Consider the following 23,548-nt stretch of genomic DNA (forward strand, 5'->3'; position numbering starts at 1 on the left):
AAGGCCGGACAAATTCACCTGCCCGCGCCCAAAACTGCTAGTCCCGGGCGTCGGGCGATAGAAATTCCACATCCCTGTATATATATATATATATATATATATATATATATATATAGAGCACTGTAATACCTTTTATCAGATTAAATGTTTAATTAATCAGCTCTGGTCTTTGATCTCTAAATATATGAGCTCACCTTTCTGAAGGTAGCTCTGGTGGAAACATATTTATGTGTTAATTTGGTGACTTGCTGGTACTAGTAGTGGATACCCAGAGGTCCGGTGGCTTTAACCCTTGCACCATCACAATCTCTCTAATGTCTTGGCTGGACCAATAGGGTGTGATCGTGACAGGGGTATGAGGGCTCATTTTTTGCGCCGTGATCTGAAGTTTTTAGCGGTACCATTTGTATTGATAGGACTTATTGATCGCTTTTTTTTTCTTTTTTTCATGATATAAAAAGTGACCAAAAATGCACTATTTTGGACTTTGGAATTTTTTTGCGCGTACGCCATTGACCGTGCGGTTTAATTAACGATATATTTTTATAATTCGGACATTTCCGCACACGGCGATACCACATATGTTTATTTTTATTTACACAGTTTTTTTATATGGGAAAAGGGGGGTGATTCAAACTTTTATTAGGGGAGGGGTTAAATGATCTTTATTGATCGCCTAAAGGTTTTATTGAACGCCGTGTCTAAAGGTTTAATAGCGTGCGGCACCGCGATCAATGCCGCGCGCTATTAGCCACGGGTCCCGGCCGTTGTTAGATGCCGGGCCCGACCCGCTATGACGCGAGGCCACGCCGTAGCCCCCGTTATAGAACGTACAGGTACGCCCTGGGTCCTTAACAGGTTAAAGGGGTACTCCCGTGGAAAACTTCTTTTTTTTTTTTTTTTTTTTAAATCAACAGGTGCCAGAAAGTTAAACAGATTTGAAAATCACTTCTATCAAAAAATCTTAATCCTTCCAGTACTTTTTAGGGGCTGTATACTAAAGAGAAATCCAAAAAAGAAATGCATTTCCTCTGATGTCATGACCACAGTGCTCTCTGCTGACCTCTGCTGTCCATTTTAGGAACTGTCCAGAGCAGGAGAAAATCCCCATAGCAAACATATGCTGCTCTGGACAGTTCCTAAAATGGACAGCAGAGGCCACCAGAGAGCACTGTGGTCATGACATCAGAGGAAATGCATTTCTTTTTTGGATTTCTCTTTAGTACACAGCCCCTAAAAAGTACTGGAAGGATTTAGATTTTTTAATCAAAGTGATTTACAAATCTGTTTAACTTTCTGGCACCAGTTGATTTAAAAAAAAAAAAAAAGTTTTCCACGGGAGTACCCCTTTAACCCCTTAACGACGCAGGACGTATATTTACGTCCTGCGCCGGCTCCCGCGATATGAAGCGGGATCGCGCCGCGATCCTGCATCATATCGCGTCGGTCCCAGCGCTCATCAACGGCCGGGACCTGCGGCTAATACCACACATCGCCGATCGCGGCGATGTGCGGTATTAACCCTTTAGAAGCGGCGGTCAAAGCTGACCGCCGCTTCTAAAGTGAAACTGAAAGTGACCCGGCTGCTCAGTCGGGCTGTTCGGGAACGCCGCGGTGAAATCGCGGCGTCCTGAACAGCTGACCGGACACCGGGAGGGCCCTTATCTGCCTCCTCGGTGTCCGATCGACGAATGACTGCTCCGTGCCTGAGATCCAGACAGGAGCAGTCAAGCGCCGATAATGCTGATCACAGGCGTGTTAATACACGCCAGTGATCAGCATAGGAGATCAGTGTGTGCAGTGTTATAGGTCCCTATGGGACCTATAACACTGCAAAAAAAATGTAAAAAAAAAAGTGTTAATAAAGGTCATTTAACCCCTTCCCTAATAAAAGTTTGAATCACCCCCCTTTTCCCATAAAAAAAATAAAACAGTGTAAATAAAAATAAACATATGTGGTATCGCCGCGTGCGTAAATGTCCGAACTATAAAAATATATCATTAATTAAACCGCACGGTCAATGGCGTACGCGCAAAAAATTCCAAAGTCCAAAAAAGCGTATTTTGGTCACTTTTTATACCATTAAAAAAATGAATAAAAAGTGATCAAAAACTCAGATCAAAGCAAAAATCATACCGATAAAAACTTCAGATCACGGCGCAAAAAATGAGTCCTCATACCGCCCTGTACATGGAAAAATAAAAAAGTTATAGGGGTCAGAAAATGACATTTTAAACGTATAAATTTTCCTGCATGTAGTTATGATTTTTTCCAAAAGTGCGACAAAATCAAACCTATATAAGTAGGGTATCATTTTAACCGTATGGACCTACAGAATAATAAGGTGTAATATTTACCGAAATATGCACTGCGTAGAAACGGAAGCCCCCAAAAGTTACAAAATGGCGTTTTTTTTAATCGATTTTGTCGCACAATGATTTTTTTTTCCGTTTCGCCGTGCATTTTTGGGTAAAATGACTAATGTCACTGCAAAGTAGAATTGGCGACGCAAACAATAAGCCATAATATGGATTTTTAGGTGGAAAATTGAAAGGGTTATGATTTTTAAAAGGTAAGGAGGAAAAAACGAAAGTGCAAAAACGGAAAAACCCTGAGTCCTTAAGGGGTTAAGTATCTTTCCATAGCTAATGTGTAGCTTCTCTCCACTTTCTCATTCTCTTTAAACTGGGCACTGACATTTTTGTCTCTGTGATGAATCCAGAACGGAGATGCACTACATAGAGCAGCACTTGTTCAGGTGGGTTCAGCTGAACCCAGATATTCAGAAAGGGGGGGGGGGAGGCCTTTCTGCTACATGTGTACACAGTATTACAAGTGTCACATGCTTGTGAGATCCAGTGACAGTTATTTTTTATGAGGCCCAATAGCTTCATGTTACACCTTTGAATGCATTTCACCTTTGTAGCAACTACTGATACAGACTAACCATCAGATGAGTTAGCCCTAACAAAGTTGCCATTGATAAGTTTAGTCTGGCCAAATCTGTTCTGCTTCAAAAGTGTTCTGGTTGCCTGAAAAAAGTCCAAGAGAACAGCATGAGGTCTCCTAGGACTGTATCCATCTTTTGTCCAGACTAAACTAATCAACAGCCGATCTATGAGGTTTAGATTTGACAGAGGCTACTGTCATTTTACTTACCTCTTGCTACAGTATACCCCCATATTCAGTGTATACCATTTGAATCCATTTATTGCACACCTAATAATTCAGCATTGATTTCCTATTTTTTCCATTCCTGTAAAAATCTTGAAAAACTGAAAATAAACAGTTATTTAAAAAAAAAATAATAATTCAGCATTGATATATTTCACCTTTTCTGCTAGCTATTTTTGTTGTAGCCTTAGGTGAGAATATGAAGCTCAATGGAGGTTGTTATCACAACAGTAAATTAGCTATTGTTAAAAATGATGGAAATTAAGAATTTGAACAATAAATTTACTGTCCTAATGTGCATTCTTAGTTTTAATAGGAAAGCTTGACAGTCATTAGAAACATGCAAAGAAATGCAGATAATTATTCCAGCCTAAAATAAATACAAAGAAGGTAAGGTGAAGTCTGGAATGAGTCGTCTCCAGCAGAACAGTAAGAAAATGTGTCATCCTTTTTTGATTCCTCAGTATAAGTGTGCTGTTCAGTCCCAGAGGTTGTTTATCGGCAGGGAAAGTTCTGTTTGTACCTATTTTTGGAAAATGTGTACAGCTGGCTTTTGAAAAGGATGTTCCATGCACTAAATTAATTAATACAGAAAAATAGGAAAGTTTTTATCATCAGTTAGAATCCCACTTAATTTGAATATTGGAGGGTTTTGTTGGCATGTTACTTTCTTACATTCAGTCCTGCAAGAGACCCCCATAGGTTGACACTAGCAATGCAGCATTGTTAGATAAATTTTCCGCAGAATATGCAAAATTATCATTGATATACATTGTGTATATTGCTTTGAATAGTTGCAAAAATTAGAGCAGCCCACAAACTGCACAAAAATGTGTGCCTTTTTAAAGATTATGGGGGAGATTTATCAAAACCTGTCCAGGGGAAAAGTTGCTGAGTTGCCCATAGAAACCAATCAGATCTCTTCTTTCATTTTTGAAAAGGCCTCTGAAAAATGAAAGAAGTGATCTGATTGGTTTCTATGGGCAACTCAGCAACTTTTCTGCTGGACAATTTTCCCCCTATGTGACTACGTGATTATGCTGACTTTTGCTTTTGAGAGGTTCTGTATTATGTGCTGAATTTATGAAATGTGATTTTCTGATGCCATTTATCACATTCTGATACCACACAGGGTGGTTTATTTTGAAGCTAAAATCAAGAGAAGGTGTATTACAGGGGTATTCAACAATTTATCATAAGAGTCTGCTTATCCAGGTCTGCCATCATGTGAAGGTCAGAGCTGAGCGCTAAGGCCTGGTTTACCTAGCGGCCGCAGTGCCATGAACGAAAAATGCGCTGGCTGTTGTAGAACATTATTATTACCATAATAATAAGTCCCACGAGTGTGGCAGATCTAAATCTACTGTTCCCTATATGACCTTAATACTGCCACATACTTTTGTCTCTGAATATAATACTGCCGCACACTGTACTCCTAAATATATTACTAACACACACACTGTACCCCTGAATATAATATTGCCACACACTGTTCCCCTGTATATATCACTGCCACAAACTATGCCTCTGAATATAATACTGCTACACTGTGACCCTGGTATATTCCTGCCACACACTGAGCCCCTGGTATATTACTGCCCCCAAATATAATATTGCCAAACACTGTTTTCTGTACCGAATAATTGTACCTCTGTGTCCCTTAAACAATGATTGAGGTGTCTGTACCCCTCAATAAACTTTGCTACTATACCCCCATGAACTGTGCTACTATGCCCCCATAAACTGTGCCACTATGCCCCCATAAACTGTGCCGCTAAGTCTCCCCCATGAACTCTGCTTCTATGGCCGTCCATGAAATGTGCCACTATGATCGTCCATGAATTGTGCTATTGCGCCTCCACTTGAACTTTGTCACTATGCCCTCATATGTACTGCATACTTCATTTATTTCCCAGTGACTCTCCTGCTGTTGCAAACTACAACTATCATGCACAGACAGAAGTAATTTATAAAGCTTTAGTTCTGCCACAAATGGAGAGCTACCAGTTGGGGAATACAACTTTTCACCTGAAAGGTTTCCCGTCCTTGGTCCCGCACTGATTTTCTGTTCTGGCCTCTTCTAGTCAGGCCTAGCAAGAGAATGATACACGGAGCACTAAGTGCGTCGCCTGCATCACAGAAGAAATGCTGGGCAGGAAACAGAGTGCTCTGGCTGTGCTCTACTATCCATTTGTATCAGTGTCCTAAAGACACCTATACAATGAATATGGGGAGAGCTGACTGCCAGTTAAGTACCACTGGTGTATTATATGGTTTATGTATAATCGTTGCACATGCCATAAAATAGACAAGGCATCCAACTAATGATAAATTACACACTGGAAAAAATCAGTGTATTAATAGCTTTAGAAACATAGGCATAGCACAAGAAACTGAACAAATGGCAAATCCCCCCTTTATTCTTATTATTGTCATACTCATGCACAACAAGACAGTTCATAGATAAAGCTAAATCCATGGAAAACCCCTTTAAGCGTCTGTGAAAAGCTAAGTGACAGCTTTTTTGGCACGTTATTGATTTCCATTAGGCATTGTCACACATCATTTTTACATACTTTATGATGAAAACCAGAATTTAATAAAATATTTTAAAATATTTGCAGATACAGATGACAACACAGATACCAAATGTTAATGATCTTTGTTAAGCATCCCTCATTTATTAACTCACTTCAAGAGTGACAACAAAAGACATAAGCCTCATTCACACTTACATGTGAATTTGAGTGCACAATATGGTGTGCTATACAGAACCATATTGTGTACCATATTGGCATCAGTACATTTCTTCAAGGTGGCTCATAACATACCACATTCTGTCCTTGCATTGAAAGCAAAACTTTTATGGAGGAACATGGTGCTCCTGCATTTCATTGTATATTAACCCCTTAAGGACCACTGGTTTTTCCGTTTTAGCACTTCAGTTTTTTCTTCATCACCTTCGAAAAATCATAACGCTGAAAATTTTGCACCTATTGCGCCACCAATTGTACTTTGTAATGACATAAATGATTTCACCACAAAATTTATGGCGAACCCAGGAAAAAGATATTTGTGGGGAAAAAACAATATTTTGTAAATGTTGGGGGCTTCCGATTCTACGCAATGTGCTTTTCGGTAAAAGTGACACCATGTATTTATTCTGTAGGTCCTTACGGTTACAATGATATCCAATTTATATAGGTTTTTCTTTATTTGACTAAATGCAATACAAAGTGACAAAAAATATGCATTTTTGGACTTTGAGTTTTATATTTAAATAATATTATATTTTTATAATATATTATATAGTATATTATATAGTATAGTATAATATATAGTATATATTTACACACGCGGCGATACCACATTTTTTTTTTCGTTTACATATTTATTTTTATTCAAACTTTGTTAGGAAGGGGTTAAATCACACTAAAAAAAAAACAACTATTTTTACACTTTTTTTTTTTAGGCCCCATAGGGGACTATTACTTGCAGTCCTTTGATTGCATACCCTGTTAAATGCTATGCTATAGCATAGCATTGATCAGTGTAATCTGTGCTGGATCTCAGGTTTGGAACAATCAAGCGTTGATCAGACCGCGTGCAGCGAGGTAAGGCACCTCCCGCTGTCCTCTCAGCTGTTTGGGATTCCGCTATTTCACGAACAGCTCCACTGAGCTAACGGGCAGTGATTTCTCCTGGTTTAGATGCTAAGATCAACGTTGATTGCGGCATCTAAAGGGTTAATACCGGACATCAGCCCAATTGGCGATGTCTGGTATTAGCTGCGGGTCCTGATTGCTGATAGCAACTGGAACCAAGCAGATACGAAGCACGCTCAGCTTCTGAGCGTGCTTCAAATTACAGGAGACGGCCACGGACGTAAATATACGTCCTTGGTCGTTAAGGGGTAAAAAACTAAGAAGTGCTAGCAAGAACATGTATGTAATACATATAAGTTAGGAGCTGAAGCTAACGGAGAAGATTACCGGAGATCCCCTGCACGGAACGGGACAAGGTAAGTACCGTTGTCATCATTGTCACCTGCACTAAATGTCTGTACCAACAGGTTGGTGCAGGTGACACTAGTGACAGATTTCCTTTAAAAAATGGCATTGGCTTCATGTTCCGCACAAACTCCTTACTGATAAAATGCAATGCCAAAACACACAAATGTAAATAAGGCCTTAGAGAGAACCAGTCACCAAATAAAACTTTTAATATAATGTTCCTTGTGTAATTAGCAGACACTTTCCCATTCATTTGCTTTTAAAATGATCAACATAAATATGTTTAAAATGTAATAGAAAAAATGGCCACTAAGTTGCTCTGTTCTGTTCCCTGTCACAATTAATTCAGTGAGTTTGGTCTCCTCCCAGCCTGGCAGGAGACCAAACTCAGGAAGTGTTTCTCTGCACTGAGCTTGATTGACAGCTGCACAAAGCCTGATTGAAAGCTGCAAAGAGCCTTATTATAAGTTGCATAGAGCCTCACTGAAAGCTGCACAGAGCTTGAGGTCTTCTATTCATCACAGTACTGCAACCATGTGAGGGCTGAAGTGGTCCCCCAGCAGGCTTCAGTGATGTCATGCCTGCTGGGGGACCCACTTTCTTCTGCTGGGAGATTGCACTGTGAGCAAGAATAAAGGTATGATACAGAGCTTTTTAAGGGTGGGAAGAGTGTTAGGAGTAGTTATGGAACATAGCGCAAGTTAGTTTAGAAAAGTTTATTTGATGACAGGTACTTTTTAAATAGTACAAACTAGGGATCGACCGATTATCGGTTTGGCCGATATTATCGGCCGATATTCACGATTTTGGACGTTATTGGTATCGGCTATTACCTTGCCGATAATCCGATAATGCAAAGGATAAATAGACGATAACTTATACCAGAATATCGGTATAAGTTATCGGTTATCGGCCTTAACCTCCGCAGATTATCGGTAACGGCCCTAAAAAATCGATAACGGTCGATCCCTAGTACAAACTAGGGCAAGAAACTCTGCAATATATCCTATCAGAGAAAAATGCCAATTTCTCCTGTTATCGCGCTCCTATCTTCCTTCCGATCCATAAGAGACCAATATATGGAGGGTTAATCCAAGTAATTCACCAAAAAGATCACCGCAGTGATCCACTAGTTCCCTAATTTCCCATATATTAAAACATATAACTTTATTGATTTGTAGTAATTCACACACAAAATAAGGATTAAAAACTCAGGGTGTCTCTCTTCCCGTATGTGCTATTGTTCCATGAGTACTGCTGTAGCTCAATTAATTATAGTTCTGTATGCACCTGTAGTGTGCCATACAGATAGGGAAGAACACCGCTGTATTTAAAATCAGTTTACAGCCCCCCTCGACATGTTTCGCCGTTGGACACGGCTTTGTCAAGAGGTTATAGGGCTATAACCCTTGACAAAGCCGTGTCCAACGGCGAAACATGTTGAGGGGGGCTGTAAACTGATTTTAAATACAGCGGTGTTCTTCCCTATCTGTATGGCACACTGCAGGTGCATACAGAACTATAATTAATTGAGCTACAGCAGTACTCATGGAACAATAGCACATACGGGAAGAGAGACACCCTGAGTTTTTAATCCTTATTTTGGGTGTAAACTACTACAAATCAATAAAGTTATATGTTTTAATATATGGGAAATTAGGGAACTAGTGGATCACTGCGGTGATCTTTTTGGTGAATTACCTATCTTTCTTCCTTGTACATCCTTAACTGATCAATCACAAAAACAGCTCAGTAAGAAATTAGGTTACATGCTGTACATAGTTGTCTATGAAGAGGGGCGGGGAATTGGCAAAGGGAGAGAGTACATGAGAACACATTTTTGCTATGGCACGCCTTATGGTAAATAAAAAATTTCTACTGTACTTTGTTTAAAAAAAATTACGTTTTCTATGTTTTATTTGTGTTTAAAAAGAGCTGCCACTACGTGTCTCCCTACTTGTCCAGAGCACATTTTCCCCCATCTTTTGCACAAACTTTGGACTCCTGCTGGCCTGGCAGAAGTCCAAAATAAGGAAATGCTGAGGGGTGTGTGCAGCCTTATCCATTCAGAGCTCACCTCACACACTGAACTGCTTTGGGTTGTGTGAATTCCCTGGTTGAACTTGAAGGACGTATGTCTTTTTTTAACCGTACTAACTATGTAACTATGACGCAAAGTGAGGGAGGAAGTGCTCCCCTATATGGCTTCATATGATGTCACGCTTGCTGGGTAACGCCCCTTTCCAGTCTGTAAATCTGATTGAGACTGAGCAGAGGATACAGAGCAATAGCAAGATAGAAAACTAAAAAATTATAAAAATAAAGACGGGGGGTGGTTTATCATGATAGTGGCAGTGAACTGGGAGGATTATAAAATTTAACAAGATCATGAGAGGTACTCTTTAAGTATTAGATCTCACTCCTGTGGTTTATTATTAGATTAGACTGCTCAGTATTGCCCAATAATGTCCTCAATGCCACAACTGCTTCTTAGGGTTTACAGAGACAAAGGGAAATGTCACGATGCCGGCTGGCAGGTAGTGGATCCTCTGTGCCAGAGAGGGATTGGCGTGGACCGTGCTAGTGGACCGGTTCTAAGCCACTACTGGTTTTCACCAGAGCCCGCCGCAAAGCGGGATGGTCTTGCTGCGGCGGTAGTGACCAGGTCGTATCCACTAGCAACGGCTCACCTCTCTGGCTGCTGAAGATAGGCGCGGTACAAGGGAGTAGGCAAAAGCAAGGTCGGACGTAGCAGAAGGTCGGGGCAGGCAGCAAGGATCGTAGTCAGGGGCAACGGCAGAAGGTCTGGAAACACAGGCAAGGAACACACAAGGAACGCTTTCACTGGCACTAAGGCAACAAGATCCGGCAAGGGAGTGCAGGGGAAGTGAGGTGATATAGGGAAGTGCACAGGTGAACACACTGATTGGAACCACTGCGCCAATCAGCGGCGCAGTGGCCCTTTAAATCGCAGAGACCCGGCGCGCGCGCGCCCTAGGGAGCGGGGCCACGCGCGCCGGGACAGAACGGACGGAGAGCGAGTCAGGTAGGGGAGCCGGGGTGCGCATCGCGAGCGGGCGCTACCCGCATCGCGAATCGCATCCCGGCTGGCAGCGGAATCGCAGCGCCCCGGGTCAGAGGACGTGACCGGAGCGCTGCCGCGGGGAGAGTGAAGCGAGCGCTCCGGGGAGGAGCGGGGACCCGGAGCGCTCGGCGTAACAGTACCCCCCCCCTTGGGTCTCCCCCTCTTCTTAGAGCCTGAGAACCTGAGGAGCAGACTTTTGTCTAGGATGTTGTCCTCAGGTTCCCAGGATCTCTCTTCAGGACCACAACCCTCCCAGTCCACTAAAAAAAAATTTTTCCCTCTGACCTTTTTGGCAGCTAAAATTTCTTTGACCGAGAAGATGTCCGAGGAGCCGGAAACAGGAGTGGGAGGAACAGATTTGGGAGAAAAACGGTTGAGGATGAGTGGTTTGAGAAGAGAGACGTGAAAGGCATTAGGGATACGAAGAGAGGGAGGAAGAAGAAGTTTATAAGAGACAGGATTAATTTGACACAAAATTTTGAAAGGACCAAGATAGCGTGGTCCCAACTTGTAGCTAGGGACACGGAAGCGGACATATTTAGCGGAGAGCCATACCTTGTCTCCAGGGGAAAAAACGGGGGGAGCTCTTCTTTTCTTATCCGCGAACTTCTTCATGCGTGATGAAGCCTGTAAGAGAGAATTTTGGGTCTCTCTCCATATGATGGAAAGGTCACGAGAAATTTCATCCACAGCGGGCAGACCAGAGGGCAAGGGAGTAGGGAGGGGGGGAAGAGGGTGACGGCCGTACACCACGAAAAATGGGGATTTGGAGGAAGACTCAGAGACCCTGAAGTTATACGAGAATTCGGCCCATGGGAGGAGATCTGCCCAGTCATCCTGGCGGGAGGAAACAAAATGTCGCAAATAATGTGTTGCGGAGAGAGTTCAACTTCTGAGGCATCCGAGGAACGAGAGAGAGCATCGGCCCTAATGTTCTTATCGGCAGGACGAAAGTGAATCTCAAAATTAAATCGGGCAAAGAACAGAGACCACCGGGCCTGGCGAGGATTCAGCCGTTGGGCAGACTGGAGGTAGGAGAGGTTCTTGTGGTCGGTGTAGATAATAACAGGAGAACTTGATCCCTCCAGCAGATGCCTCCATTCCTCAAGTGCTAATTTAATGGCTAGAAGCTCTCGATCCCCGATGGAGTAGTTCCTCTCCGCTGGAGAGAAGGTCCTAGAGAAAAAACCACAAGTGACAGCATGCCCGGAAGAATTTTTTTGTAGAAGAACAGCTCCAGCTCCCACTGAGGAGGCATCAACCTCCAATAGGAAGGGTTTGGAAGGGTCAGGTCTGGAGAGGACGGGAGCCGAAGAAAAGGCAGACTTGAGTCGTTTAAAGGCGTCTTCTGCTTGAGGGGGCCAGGACTTGGGATCAGCATTTTTTTTGGTTAAAGCCACGATAGGAGCCACAATGGTAGAAAAATGTGGAATAAATTGCCTGTAATAATTGGCGAACCCCAAAAAGCGTTGGATAGCACGGAGTCCGGAGGGGCGTGGCCAATCTAAGACAGCAGAGAGTTTGTCTGGATCCATCTGTAGTCCCTGGCCAGAGACCAAATATCCTAGAAAAGGAAGAGATTGGCATTCAAACAGACATTTCTCAATTTTGGCATAGAGTTGGTTGTCACGAAGTCTCTGAAGAACCATACGGACATGCTGGCGGTGTTCTTCTAGATTGGCAGAAAAAATTAGGATATCGTCCAGATATACAACAACACAGGAGTATAACAGATCACGAAAAATTTCATTGACAAAGTCTTGGAAGACGGCAGGGGCGTTGCACAGTCCAAAGGGCATGACCAGATACTCAAAGTGTCCATCTCTGGTGTTAAATGCCGTTTTCCACTCGTCCCCCTCTCTGATGCGGATGAGGTTATAGGCGCCTCTTAAGTCCAATTTAGTGAAGATGTGGGCACCTTGGAGGCGATCAAAGAGTTCAGAGATGAGGGGTAAGGGGTAGCGGTTCTTAACCGTGATTTTATTAAGACCGCGGTAGTCAATGCATGGACGTAGGGAGCCATCTTTTTTGGACACAAAGAAAAATCCGGCTCCGGCAGGAGAGGAGGATTTACGGATAAAGCCCTTTTTTAGATTCTCCTGGACATATTCGGACATGGCAAGAGTCTCTGGGGCAGAGAGAGGATAAATTCTGCCCCGGGGTGGAGTAGTGCCCGGGAGGAGGTCGATAGGGCAATCATAAGGCCTGTGAGGAGGTAGAGTCTCAGCTTGTTTTTTGCAGAAAACATCCGCGAAGTCCATATAGGCCTTAGGGAGACCGGTTACTGGAGGAACCACAGAGTTACGGCAAGGGTTACTGGGAACCGGTTTTAGACAGTTCTTGGAACAAGAGGACCCCCAACTCTTGATCTCCCCAGTGGACCAATCCAGGGTAGGGGAATGAAGTTGAAGCCAGGGAAGTCCAAGGAGAATTTCCGAGGTGCAATTGGGGAGGACCAAAAGTTCAATCCTCTCATGATGAGATCCGATGCTCATAAGAAGGGGCTCCGTGCGGAAACGTATGGTACAGTCCAATCTTTCATTATTTACACAATTGATGTAGAGGGGTCTGGCGAGACTGGTCACCGGGATGTTGAACCTGTTGACGAGAGAGGCCAAAATAAAATTTCCTGCAGATCCAGAGTCCAAGAAGGCCACTGTAGAGAAGGAGAAGGCAGAGGCAGACATCCGCACAGGCACAGTAAGACGTGGAGAAGCAGAGTAGACATCCAGGACTGTCTCATCTTTGTGCGGAGTCAGCGTACGTCTTTCCAGGCGGGGAGGACGGATAGGACAATCTCTCAGGAAGTGTTCGGTACTAGCACAGTACAGGCAGAGGTTCTCCATACGGCGTCGTGTCCTCTCTTGAGGTGTCAGGCGAGACCGGTCGACCTGCATAGCCTCCACGGCGGGAGGCACAGGAACAGATTGCAGGGGACCAGAGGAGAGAGGAGCCGAGGAGAAGAAACGCCTCGTGCGAACAGAGTCCATATCTTGGCGGAGTTCCTGACGCCTTTCGGAAAAACGCATGTCAATGCGAGTGGCTAGGTGAATAAGTTCATGTAGATTAGCAGGAATTTCTCGTGCGGCCAGAACATCTTTAATGTTGCTGGATAGGCCTTTTTTGAAGGTCGCGCAGAGGGCCTCATTATTCCAGGACAATTCTGAAGCAAGAGTACGGAATTGTACGGCATACTCGCCAACGGAAGAATTACCCTGGACCAGGTTCAACAGGGCAGTCTCAGCAGAAGAGGCTCGGGCAGGTTCCTCAAAGACACTTCGGATTTCCGAGAAGAAGGAGTGTACAGAGGCAGTGACGGGGTCATTGCGGTCCCAGAGCGGTGTGGCCCATGACAGGGCTTTTCCGGACAGAAGGCTGACTACGAAAGCCACCTTAGACCTTTCGGTGGGAAACAGGTCCGACATCATCTCCAGATGCAGGGAACATTGGGAAAGAAAGCCACGGCAAAACTTAGAGTCCCCATCAAATTTATCCGGCAAGGATAAGCGTATCCCAGGAGCGGCCACTCGCTGCGGAGGAGGTGCAGGAGCTGGCGGAGGAGATGACTGCTGAAGCTGTGGTAGTAACTGTTGTAGCATAACGGTCAGTTGAGACAGCTGTTGGCCTTGTTGCGCTATCTGTTGTGACTGCTGGGCGACCACCGTGGTGAGGTCAGCGACAACTGGCAGAGGAACTTCAGCGGGATCCATGGCCGGATCTACTGTCACGATGCCGGCTGGCAGGTAGTGGATCCTCTGTGCCAGAGAGGGATTGGCGTGGACCGTGCTAGTGGACCGGTTCTAAGCCACTACTGGTTTTCACCAGAGCCCGCCGCAAAGCGGGATGGTCTTGCTGCGGCGGTAGTGACCAGGTCGTATCCACTAGCAACGGCTCACCTCTCTGGCTGCTGAAGATAGGCGCGGTACAAGGGAGTAGGCAAAAGCAAGGTCGGACGTAGCAGAAGGTCGGGGCAGGCAGCAAGGATCGTAGTCAGGGGCAACGGCAGAAGGTCTGGAAACACAGGCAAGGAACACACAAGGAACGCTTTCACTGGCACTAAGGCAACAAGATCCGGCAAGGGAGTGCAGGGGAAGTGAGGTGATATAGGGAAGTGCACAGGTGAACACACTGATTGGAACCACTGCGCCAATCAGCGGCGCAGTGGCCCTTTAAATCGCAGAGACCCGGCGCGCGCGCGCCCTAGGGAGCGGGGCCGCGCGCGCCGGGACAGAACGGACGGAGAGCGAGTCAGGTAGGGGAGCCGGGGTGCGCATCGCGAGCGGGCGCTACCCGCATCGCGAATCGCATCCCGGCTGGCAGCGGAATCGCAGCGCCCCGGGTCAGAGGACGTGACCGGAGCGCTGCCGCGGGGAGAGTGAAGCGAGCGCTCCGGGGAGGAGCGGGGACCCGGAGCGCTCGGCGTAACAGGAAATAGGATTCTGTCTACTGTGTGTCTGCAGTGTATATGAGCCATTATAACAGCTACTTCACACGCACTAGGTAAGGAACTACTGAAAATTGGAGCTTGAGCCTTCAGAGAGGAAAACTGGTTAAAACATGTCATATTAAAGATAATGTACAAAAGTAGTAATGCTCCTCATGTACTCACAACTTTGTATCCTAAAAAGTTAGCTGAAATGACAGTTACACTTTATTCAACAGGGAAACCAAGCATAACATAAAACACTCCGTATGTACTTATACCTTGCAATAGATTTCAAATATGCCTGGTTTATGTTCGAAATCCATTGCAAGCTGTAAGTGTTTTCTGTGTCTATTGTCTTATTATGCTGTATAGTAGTTTGTTAACTGAAGCATAGAATATTGTAAGATCTGTATTACTGCTGACTTCCTTGCTTTCTTATAAACAGGATATGTATTTCCTTTATGACCTGGGTAGCACTGAAAGTTTCTAGATTAGATTACATGTCCTTGCTATATTTTTGGAGCTAGGAGTCAAGATAAGAACTGAATTTAGTCAACTATGAGCTTACTAAATGGATTAGTTCAAATGTCTTCTTGACATTTATCAGTCAGAAGGGATCATGAATGGAAAACTCACAGTGACATTATTTCACATATTCTGATTGTATTGACACAAATGCCGTGCAACCCTGACAAAAAGTTTGCTGTACAACACTGTCAAAAAGTTTTTTTAGCAAGAAAAGATTTGTTATATAGGTCATGTCATAATTTTTTTTTAATCGGTACTCCGGTGGAAAACAATTTTTTTAATCAACTGGTATCAAAAAGTTAAACGGTTTTGTAAATTACTTCTATTTAAAAATCTTAATTGTTCCAGTACTTATTGGCTGCTGTATGCGCCAGAGGAAGTTATATAGTTCTTTTCTGTCTGACCACAGTGATCTCTGCTGACACCTCTGTCCATGTCAGGAACTGTCCAGAGCAGGAACAAATCTCCATAGCAAACCTTTCCTGCTCTGGACAGTTCCTGACATGGACAGAGGTGTCAGCAGAGAGCACTTTGGTCAGACAGAAAATAACTATACAACATCCTGTGGAGCATACAGCAGCTGATAAGTACTGGAAGGATTAGGATTTTTAAATAGAAGTAATTTACAAATCTGTTTAACTTTCTGGCACCAGTTGATTAGAAAAAAATGGTTTCCTCTTCAGCTATGTGTCCCTTGCATCTTAAATGAAGAATGGAGCAACTTTACACACAGACCCAGATTTATTAATCTGCCTAATGCCAAAACTTTCTGGTTTGCCCATACTAACCAATCACTGCTCAGCTTTTATTATACAGTACTCATATAGGTACAAAAGCCAAACGTTGGTTGTAATGGGCAAAATAAGACAGTTTTGGTTTAAGGCAGATCGATAAATCTGGGCCATCTTCGTACCATGTGTGTGTATAGTTTCTATTCATCCCTGTCTGTCTCTCTGGTTAGCATTTGGCACAATTCTCTGGGGAGTGATTTGTTATAGTTGATATTCTAAGGTAACTCTATAGTGTTGTAGTCAAAATTGTTGTGTTCCAAGGAAACTCCCTCTTTTGTTTATCTATGAGCCTATCTTATTTATCAAAAGTTCCTATAAAGATAAATAGTTGTATTTCATATTTTGTACTGACAATATAATAGCATGTATGTAAATTATTGCAAAAAATACTGACCAATGTTAACTTTTTTTTTAGGATACTTTACATATTCAATAAACGAATGATGGGACCCTTTTCAACTGTGAATTGTGTTTCAATATAGCTTCAGATGAAACGGTATGTAATGTCATAGCAGCAAAATATTTGATCACTGTCACAGTAGACTCTTTGATTTGTATTAAATATACACCAATGTATCTCAGTGACAGTCTCGAAATACACAGTCCTAAAGCGTATAGAACATCGGCAAGAAATTTAAAATAAGAAAACATATATTTACCTATAGACCTTACAACAGACATTTAATCATCCAGAGGGACACCCAACAAGCTTTCCTAGACAACAAAATAGCAGATCTAGTTAAAGGGGTTATCAAGGAAAAAACTTTTTTTTATCTATATCAACTGGCTCAAGAAAGTTAAACAGATTTGTAAATTACTTTTAGTAAAAAATCTTTCAGTGCTTATGAGCTGCTGAAGTTGAGTTGTTCTTTTCTGTCTAAGTGCTCTCTGATGACACCTGTCTCTTGAACTGTCCAGAGTAGAAGCAAATCCCCATAGCAAACCTCTTCTACTCTGTGCAGTTCCAAAGACAAGCAGAAATGTCAGCAGAGAGCACTGTTGCCAGACAGAAAAGAACAACTCAACTTCAGCAGCTCATAATTATTGGAAGGATTAAGATTTTTTAATAGAAGTAATTTACAAATCTGTTTAACTTTCTGGAGCAAGTTGATATATAAGAAAAAAGTTTTTTCCTGGAATACCCCTTTAAGTATTAATAAAGAGGTGCGTCATGTACATAGTGTATAATTGCAAAAATAATCATATTCTATGGAAAAGCTTTATACCAGTCTGTCCATAGAAGAGCGATGGAAACTTGATTGAAATGAAGCATCCCACAGCTGTCCAGTTTGGGAAGAATTGATTCCAATAATAACTATTACTTTAGGTAAATGCTATATATAAAAGTTATATTAGTGTGGACTCCCCAAAGGTCGGCCTACATTTCTTCTTTAAATGAGAGTCTTAATAAAAGAGAATATTTTATTTTATTTCAATAAAATGCTATTTTTGACTATTATTGTTTCCTGCTTGTACACATTTCTTGAGTGCTATATAAAGCAGGGACGTATTACGTCACAAACACCTCTTTTTCATTATGGTGGCTTCTCAAGCCTTTCAACAGTACAAGATTAAGTAGGTTTTGCTGAATGTGTGCATTGATAGAGAGACAGCTAATTTGTCTAAAAGGTTTATACAATTAAAAGCATCTGCTGACAGCATAGGCCTGCTTATCCTTTCCATAGTATTACTGCCACAATAGGATAACTTGAGACTATTTGATAAGCTAGGTTGCAAAAACAATAATGTAACCCTAAAACAAGGAAACATCCTTTTCTACGCAACAATAAAATATATGACTGGTAAAGTAGCAATACCTGACTCATATAGCCTAGACTGTAACTTGTGTAAAAGTTGACAATGCATAAAGAAAAATACAGCAACAGAAATCCAGGCCAGGGGCATTGCTTATTCTACAAAATACTCTGGGCTAGCCCATAGTCCTAGCCGTGCCCCTAACCACATCGCCAGCCACACCAGAGCATACCCTGCCTTTTCCTTTAATATTCTCACTAATACCAGCGGACAACCATACTGGTTGCAGCAGTAACACTCTTATCACTCCTCAGATCTCAGCATTTACACACTGCCTGTGAATGATAGAAATGTGATTGCTGCAACCATACTCCTATCACCCTCACACAACCTAGCCTGTACATATTGAGAAATCACAGATAGTTTAAAAAAAATAATCTCTTATTTTAAAGAAAAGTAAGAATATATATGTAACATTAACATAGCTATGATGAATTTCTATGCATGTCATAGTACCTTTAAAAGAAACATACCATTACCAAATAATACGCCATTGACCGTGCATATATTTTAATATTTCGAACAACTACAATTTCAGCAATACCACATGTATTATTTTAATTTTTGTTACATTATTTAAAAAATTTGAAAAGTTGGGAAAAGAGGGGTGATTCCCTGCTCCCGTGATCTCCCTGCTGCACCCACTTGTCATCAGCCTCACGGAGCAAAGATCGCTCCGTGTCTGATGACTTACGATACAGGGGCCGGAGAATCTTGATACCACGACTCCACCCCATTGTGTTGTCTAGCCCCACCCCCTTAATGCAAGCCTATGGGAGGGGGCGTGGCGGCCATCACATTTGCATTGAGGGGGCGGGGCGTGACATCACGATACTCTAGCCCCTGGATTGTGAGTCATCAGACACAGAGCGATCTTCGCTCCGTGAGGCTGAAGACAAGTGGGTGCAGCAGGGAGATTGTGGGGGTCCCCAGTGGCAGGACTCCCACGATCAGACATTTTATCCCCTATCCTTTGGATAAGGGATAAGATGTCTAGGGCCGGAGTACCCCTTTAAGGAGGTGCTGAGACCAATATTACCAATACTAGTATAAAGGGAGAGAATTTTCTCATCTTACATATTACCATCATACTGTTACTGACCAAACCTAGTATAGCAAGACCAATATTACCAGTAAACATGGGACAAATAGCAAGACCAATATTACCAGTAAACATGGGACAAATAATAACGCACACCTGACCTCTACCATTACCACCACATAGTGACTGGATAATACAACCATAATGTTGCTGAATAAAATCCAAGTACAGGCTCCCCTCTCTCTGTGCACTAATACAATGCAGACTCTCCCTTCCTCCCCTTAGTGCCCCATACAGTGAAGGCTCCCCCTTCACTTCTGTGCCCCCTATAGTGCAGGTTGCGCCCCTCTTTCTTTGTGCCTTCCTATAATACAGGCTGCATCCTTCTTCCCTCTGGGCCCACATACAGTGCAGGCTACTCCCTCTCCCCACTTTGACCCTGTATAGCCTAGGCTCTCCCCCTCTGTGCCCTCCAATAGTGTAGGATGCTCAACTCTTTCCTCTGCGCCCCCATACAATGTAGGTTCTCATGTGAAAAAAATCCATATAAATACTCACCTGTCACATTACTCTCCCATAGATCCTCTCCATCCTTCCGGAGCTCTGGTCTTCTGCATTCCCTCTGAGCTTCCGATGCAGGAATGTTCCTCACGCGTGGTACTTGTCTGCCCCAGAACTCTTAGACTTCCTGAAGGTGGCGCTGCTTACAAGCTGTAAGAAAGCACTGTTAACAGTGTTTGTTTACAGCTTGTAAGCACATGCTCGGTTCCCCCTTCTTCCTTTGGCACTTGCAGCCACGTAATCACTGAGTCAGACATGGGGCTATTGGTGTCTGACCCTGAGCCTCAGCCCCATTAGCACACCCCTAGCAACGCCCCTGGTCCAGGTCTTCTACGATACCAACAGATGGAGAGCAATTTTGCTTATATGTGTTTATTCTTGATTTTTGCACATCTGAGCCCATAACATTTGTGGCCATATTAGTTGTTGAACCTGTGTGGTTTAGTTCATTATACTATAGTGGAAAACCAGCCTAGTATGGTTTTAGCTGTGATACACATTATTGACATGACCTGTTGAAAAGCTGATATAGACATATAAAATAAATCTTTCATGAGCCCAACTATATAGAGCCCACTTCAACATTAAAGGTGAACAGCTGTTTCCTATTGCATCATGCAATGCAACTGCCTTTTATTTTACAGAGAAATGGGGAACTCCGAAAGTCAGTACAGTCTTCAGGGGACACGGAGTCCAGGAGGAAGTCCGTTGTCAGATTGCAAACAAAAGAACTGCTCTTTAAAAATTCATAGCATTAACGTAGATGAAGAAAAAGACTGGCCTTCTCCTGGATGGGGGCGCACAGGCAGCAGCGCTAGCTACAAATCCCGCTCCCTAGCAAGAACTTGTCTCTCACAATGTAAGGGTAATCTACCATATTCCTCAAGACATGGTGATGTTGTGCTAAAAGGCTCTAAAGTTTGTACCCATTACAAGCAAAGACCTAATCTGGCTGGTGAATGTTGCCAGGCAAATAACAACACATATTTACCGGACAATGGGTATCATTATGTTGGTGTTGACCCCTCAGTTGACCACAGGGGATGTAATGGACATATTTTAAGTTGCTATGATATTCACGATAGCATGTCTGCAGCACTGCAAGCTGAAGAAAGGAAAAGCCCAAAGGTCTTGATAAAAACACTTGGAAAATTGGACGGTTGCCTCAGAGTTGAATTCCATAACAGAGGTAATGGTTTACCTTCTGAGGAATCTGATGGACCAGTTCAGCTACTCAGGTACTCTCCTGCTATGGAAATGAAGGAGATGACCCACCATGACCCTCGGAGGAATTCTGGTATGGAGTATTCTGCAAGCCAGGGCTTGTCAGCAAGTGACTCTGGACTAAGATCAAGCAAAGGAAGTTCACTAAGTTCTGACTCTTCTTGGTATGATTGCCCATGGGGAAACACTAGAGACATTAATGACTTGGATGGTTCATATCTGACCAGGAGTTCCTTAGACACTAGTGTTCATGGAGGGCTTATCCCAAATGAGAGTGGTATACTTTACAACCAGAGATCTTCTCTTTCTTCACTACGTGAACTATACGACTCAGATTTACAGGGTGGATTAACCCCCGGTCGGCTTTCAGATGAATATATAGGTGGCCATCATACTTTAAGTAACAGGGTTTCATTTGCCTCAGATATTGATGTTACATCAAGAGTAGAACATAGGGGACCTGCACATTATTCTTCATACACCTTACCTTGCAGAAAATCAAAGCCTTTAACAGAGGATGCATCTAAAAAAGACACACTAAAAAGTCGAATGAGACGCATTAGTGACTGGACTGGTAGTCTTTCAAGGAAAAAAAGAAAGCTGCAGGTAAGTTTAATATTGCCTAAAAGTTTATTTGAAATGAATAAAGTATTTTTGTGCAGTTGATTAAGTTTCTAAAGCTTGTATACTGCAATGATATTGACTTGACTTGTAGAAAATTAATATATGTAGCAAAGAAGTAACAACAGTAGCAAGAGCAATACCAGTGTGCTAAATACACGTCACTTAGTTCCTCTTTTAGCAAAGCTACCATTCACATCTATGGTGACTGGTTGACTGATTTGTAGGTGTGTTAATAGTTTGTTGCTATATTTTTGCATATCTATTTTCTCACCAGGAACCAAAATGTAAGGATGCAAGTGAATGTTTTGACAGTGGAATTGATGGCTTTACAGCAGAAACAAGCTCTCCTCCACACCTATCTAGCATTTTGTGGTCTGGGGGATCTGGACCTCTTGCGCAGCCTAGAAATGAACATACTAGCCTTATTGGCAGTGATGCCATAAGGCAAAACATCTATGAAAATTTTATGAGGGAGCTGGAATTAGAGAAAACCAATGTGGAGGAAACGGCTACATCAACAGGTACAGACTCGAGTAATGACTCTCTCAGTTCACTGGAACAACTTGACCTACTGTTTGAGAAAGAACAAGGAGTTGTCCGCAAGGCCGGGTGGTTGTTCTTCAAACCCCTTATTACCCTTCAAAAGGAAAAGAAACTGGAGCTTGTGAACCGCAGAAAATGGAAGCAATACTGGGTGACACTTAAAGGTACTCTACACAGAAATATTGAGAAAATATGTGGTATTCCTCTCTTTATTAGTTATGATTACCATGTTTGTGAAATATACTGCAGGGAATTTACTTTTCCCCATGCGCCTTATTTTTGTCCCCTAATGCACCAGAGTTTAACACATGACAGGCATATGCAATTTACTATTAATATTCACTGTTTCATCAACATTTTCAGAGGTTTAATTCCCAAAAAAGGAGTTTAGTTAGAGGGATGTATGTATTCCCAATGAATATACAAATGAAAAAGACTAATTTCTGGCAAAGATTACTCTGCATTTTGCAGCTTGACAGGGATTTACTAACCAATGTGTGTCAAAATAGTAAAAACCTAAAATACAAAAAAAAAAAAACTATTCACAGGAATTTACTAACCAATGTGTGTCAAAATAGTAAATACCTAAAAAAAATCACCTCACACAAAACACCCACTGAGCATACATTAATAAATTAATACAATAATAAATTAAAACAAACTGTGTTAATTTAATATAGTTACTCTCTTTCTAACATGTGCCTTATAAATGTTACATTATGCCTTTATGTTACATATTACTGCATATAGAAAGAGTTGACAGTGTCTCCATAAGAAACAGTAATGCTAACATTATTGGCCAGGATATGATCCCCAATTAATATAGAATTTTTCACATATTTTAGTGAAACCCGGTAGCTGTTCATAATATTTGCAGGGTGTGGTGTTAAAATATCAATTTCACTAAAGATTTTTCATGGCAGAGCAAGGAGTATTATGAATAGTGTCAATAACATGCTAGCCTCAAGCCTCCAACAAGCTTTGTCAAGCTCTCAAATATTTGCTGTGCTTTAGGTGATACTAGACATCAGGCTGAAATCATCTGTAAACATTTTTATATCAGCTAGCTTTTCAGTGCACACTGATAACAAACCAAACTAAACCACATGGCCATATGTTTGATGTGGCCTTGTACTATTTGGGTTAGCTAGCCCCTATAATTTTTTTTGTCATGCTAGGTGTCATATACCATGACAAAATATATCCATGTTGCGGGGTGATTGTTGTCATTTGTGATATATGTCCTGTAAAATGTCCATTTTTATGTACATCTTGTAAATTCAATTACCCTTACCTGTGAGTTTAGCATTTCAACAATAATTAATTCTCTTTTGATCAGGGCACCATGGAGCCTACATGTCTATCCAGCCTGGGTATAGGTGTGACTAATCCCAGCAGGGGGTTCATTAACACAGCTGCTGTATGACAGGAAAGGTAACACCATTTTAGCCAGCAAGGCACCAGCCTGGGTGTCAATAGATGAAAGAGATGTATGAAATTGACCCAATTGGAAAATCCTATATTTTTCAATATTAAATATGGGGGTTAGGGAAGTGCATCCCTGGCCCTATTATATATGGTTGGATTCTCCATCATATTACCTTTAAAATGAGTCCTCACATGACCCTTGTGTATTGTTCCCTACCCGAACTGTATGCACTGGGTAAATCATACACAATAAGGGGGTCATGTCAGGTACCCATAGAAAGAGGATTTGATGG

At 42.4% G+C, this 23,548-nt stretch overlaps 1 protein-coding gene across 7 annotated transcripts in view; it reads left to right on the plus strand.

Annotated features, from left to right (window-relative positions):
* TIAM2 (TIAM Rac1 associated GEF 2) overlaps nt 1-23,548 on the plus strand; it is a 488,869-nt gene that overhangs the window by 224,530 nt on the left and 240,791 nt on the right. For 6 of the 7 annotated variants that reach the window (XM_056567049.1, XM_056567046.1, XM_056567048.1 and 3 more), the window contains 3 exons: nt 16,434-16,514; nt 20,081-21,266; nt 21,559-21,991. In XM_056567049.1, the coding sequence (XP_056423024.1) occupies nt 16,507-16,514; nt 20,081-21,266; nt 21,559-21,991 (1,627 nt within the window). In that variant the 5' untranslated portion in view covers nt 16,434-16,506. Of the gene's footprint in view, nt 1-16,433; nt 16,515-20,080; nt 21,267-21,558; nt 21,992-23,242; nt 23,262-23,548 lie in introns of those variants that run through there. The other variant, XM_056567052.1, reaches the window with a different exon arrangement.

This window comes from Hyla sarda, chromosome 3, assembly GCF_029499605.1.
Source record: "Hyla sarda isolate aHylSar1 chromosome 3, aHylSar1.hap1, whole genome shotgun sequence".
Lineage (NCBI taxonomy): Eukaryota > Metazoa > Chordata > Amphibia > Anura > Hylidae > Hyla > Hyla sarda.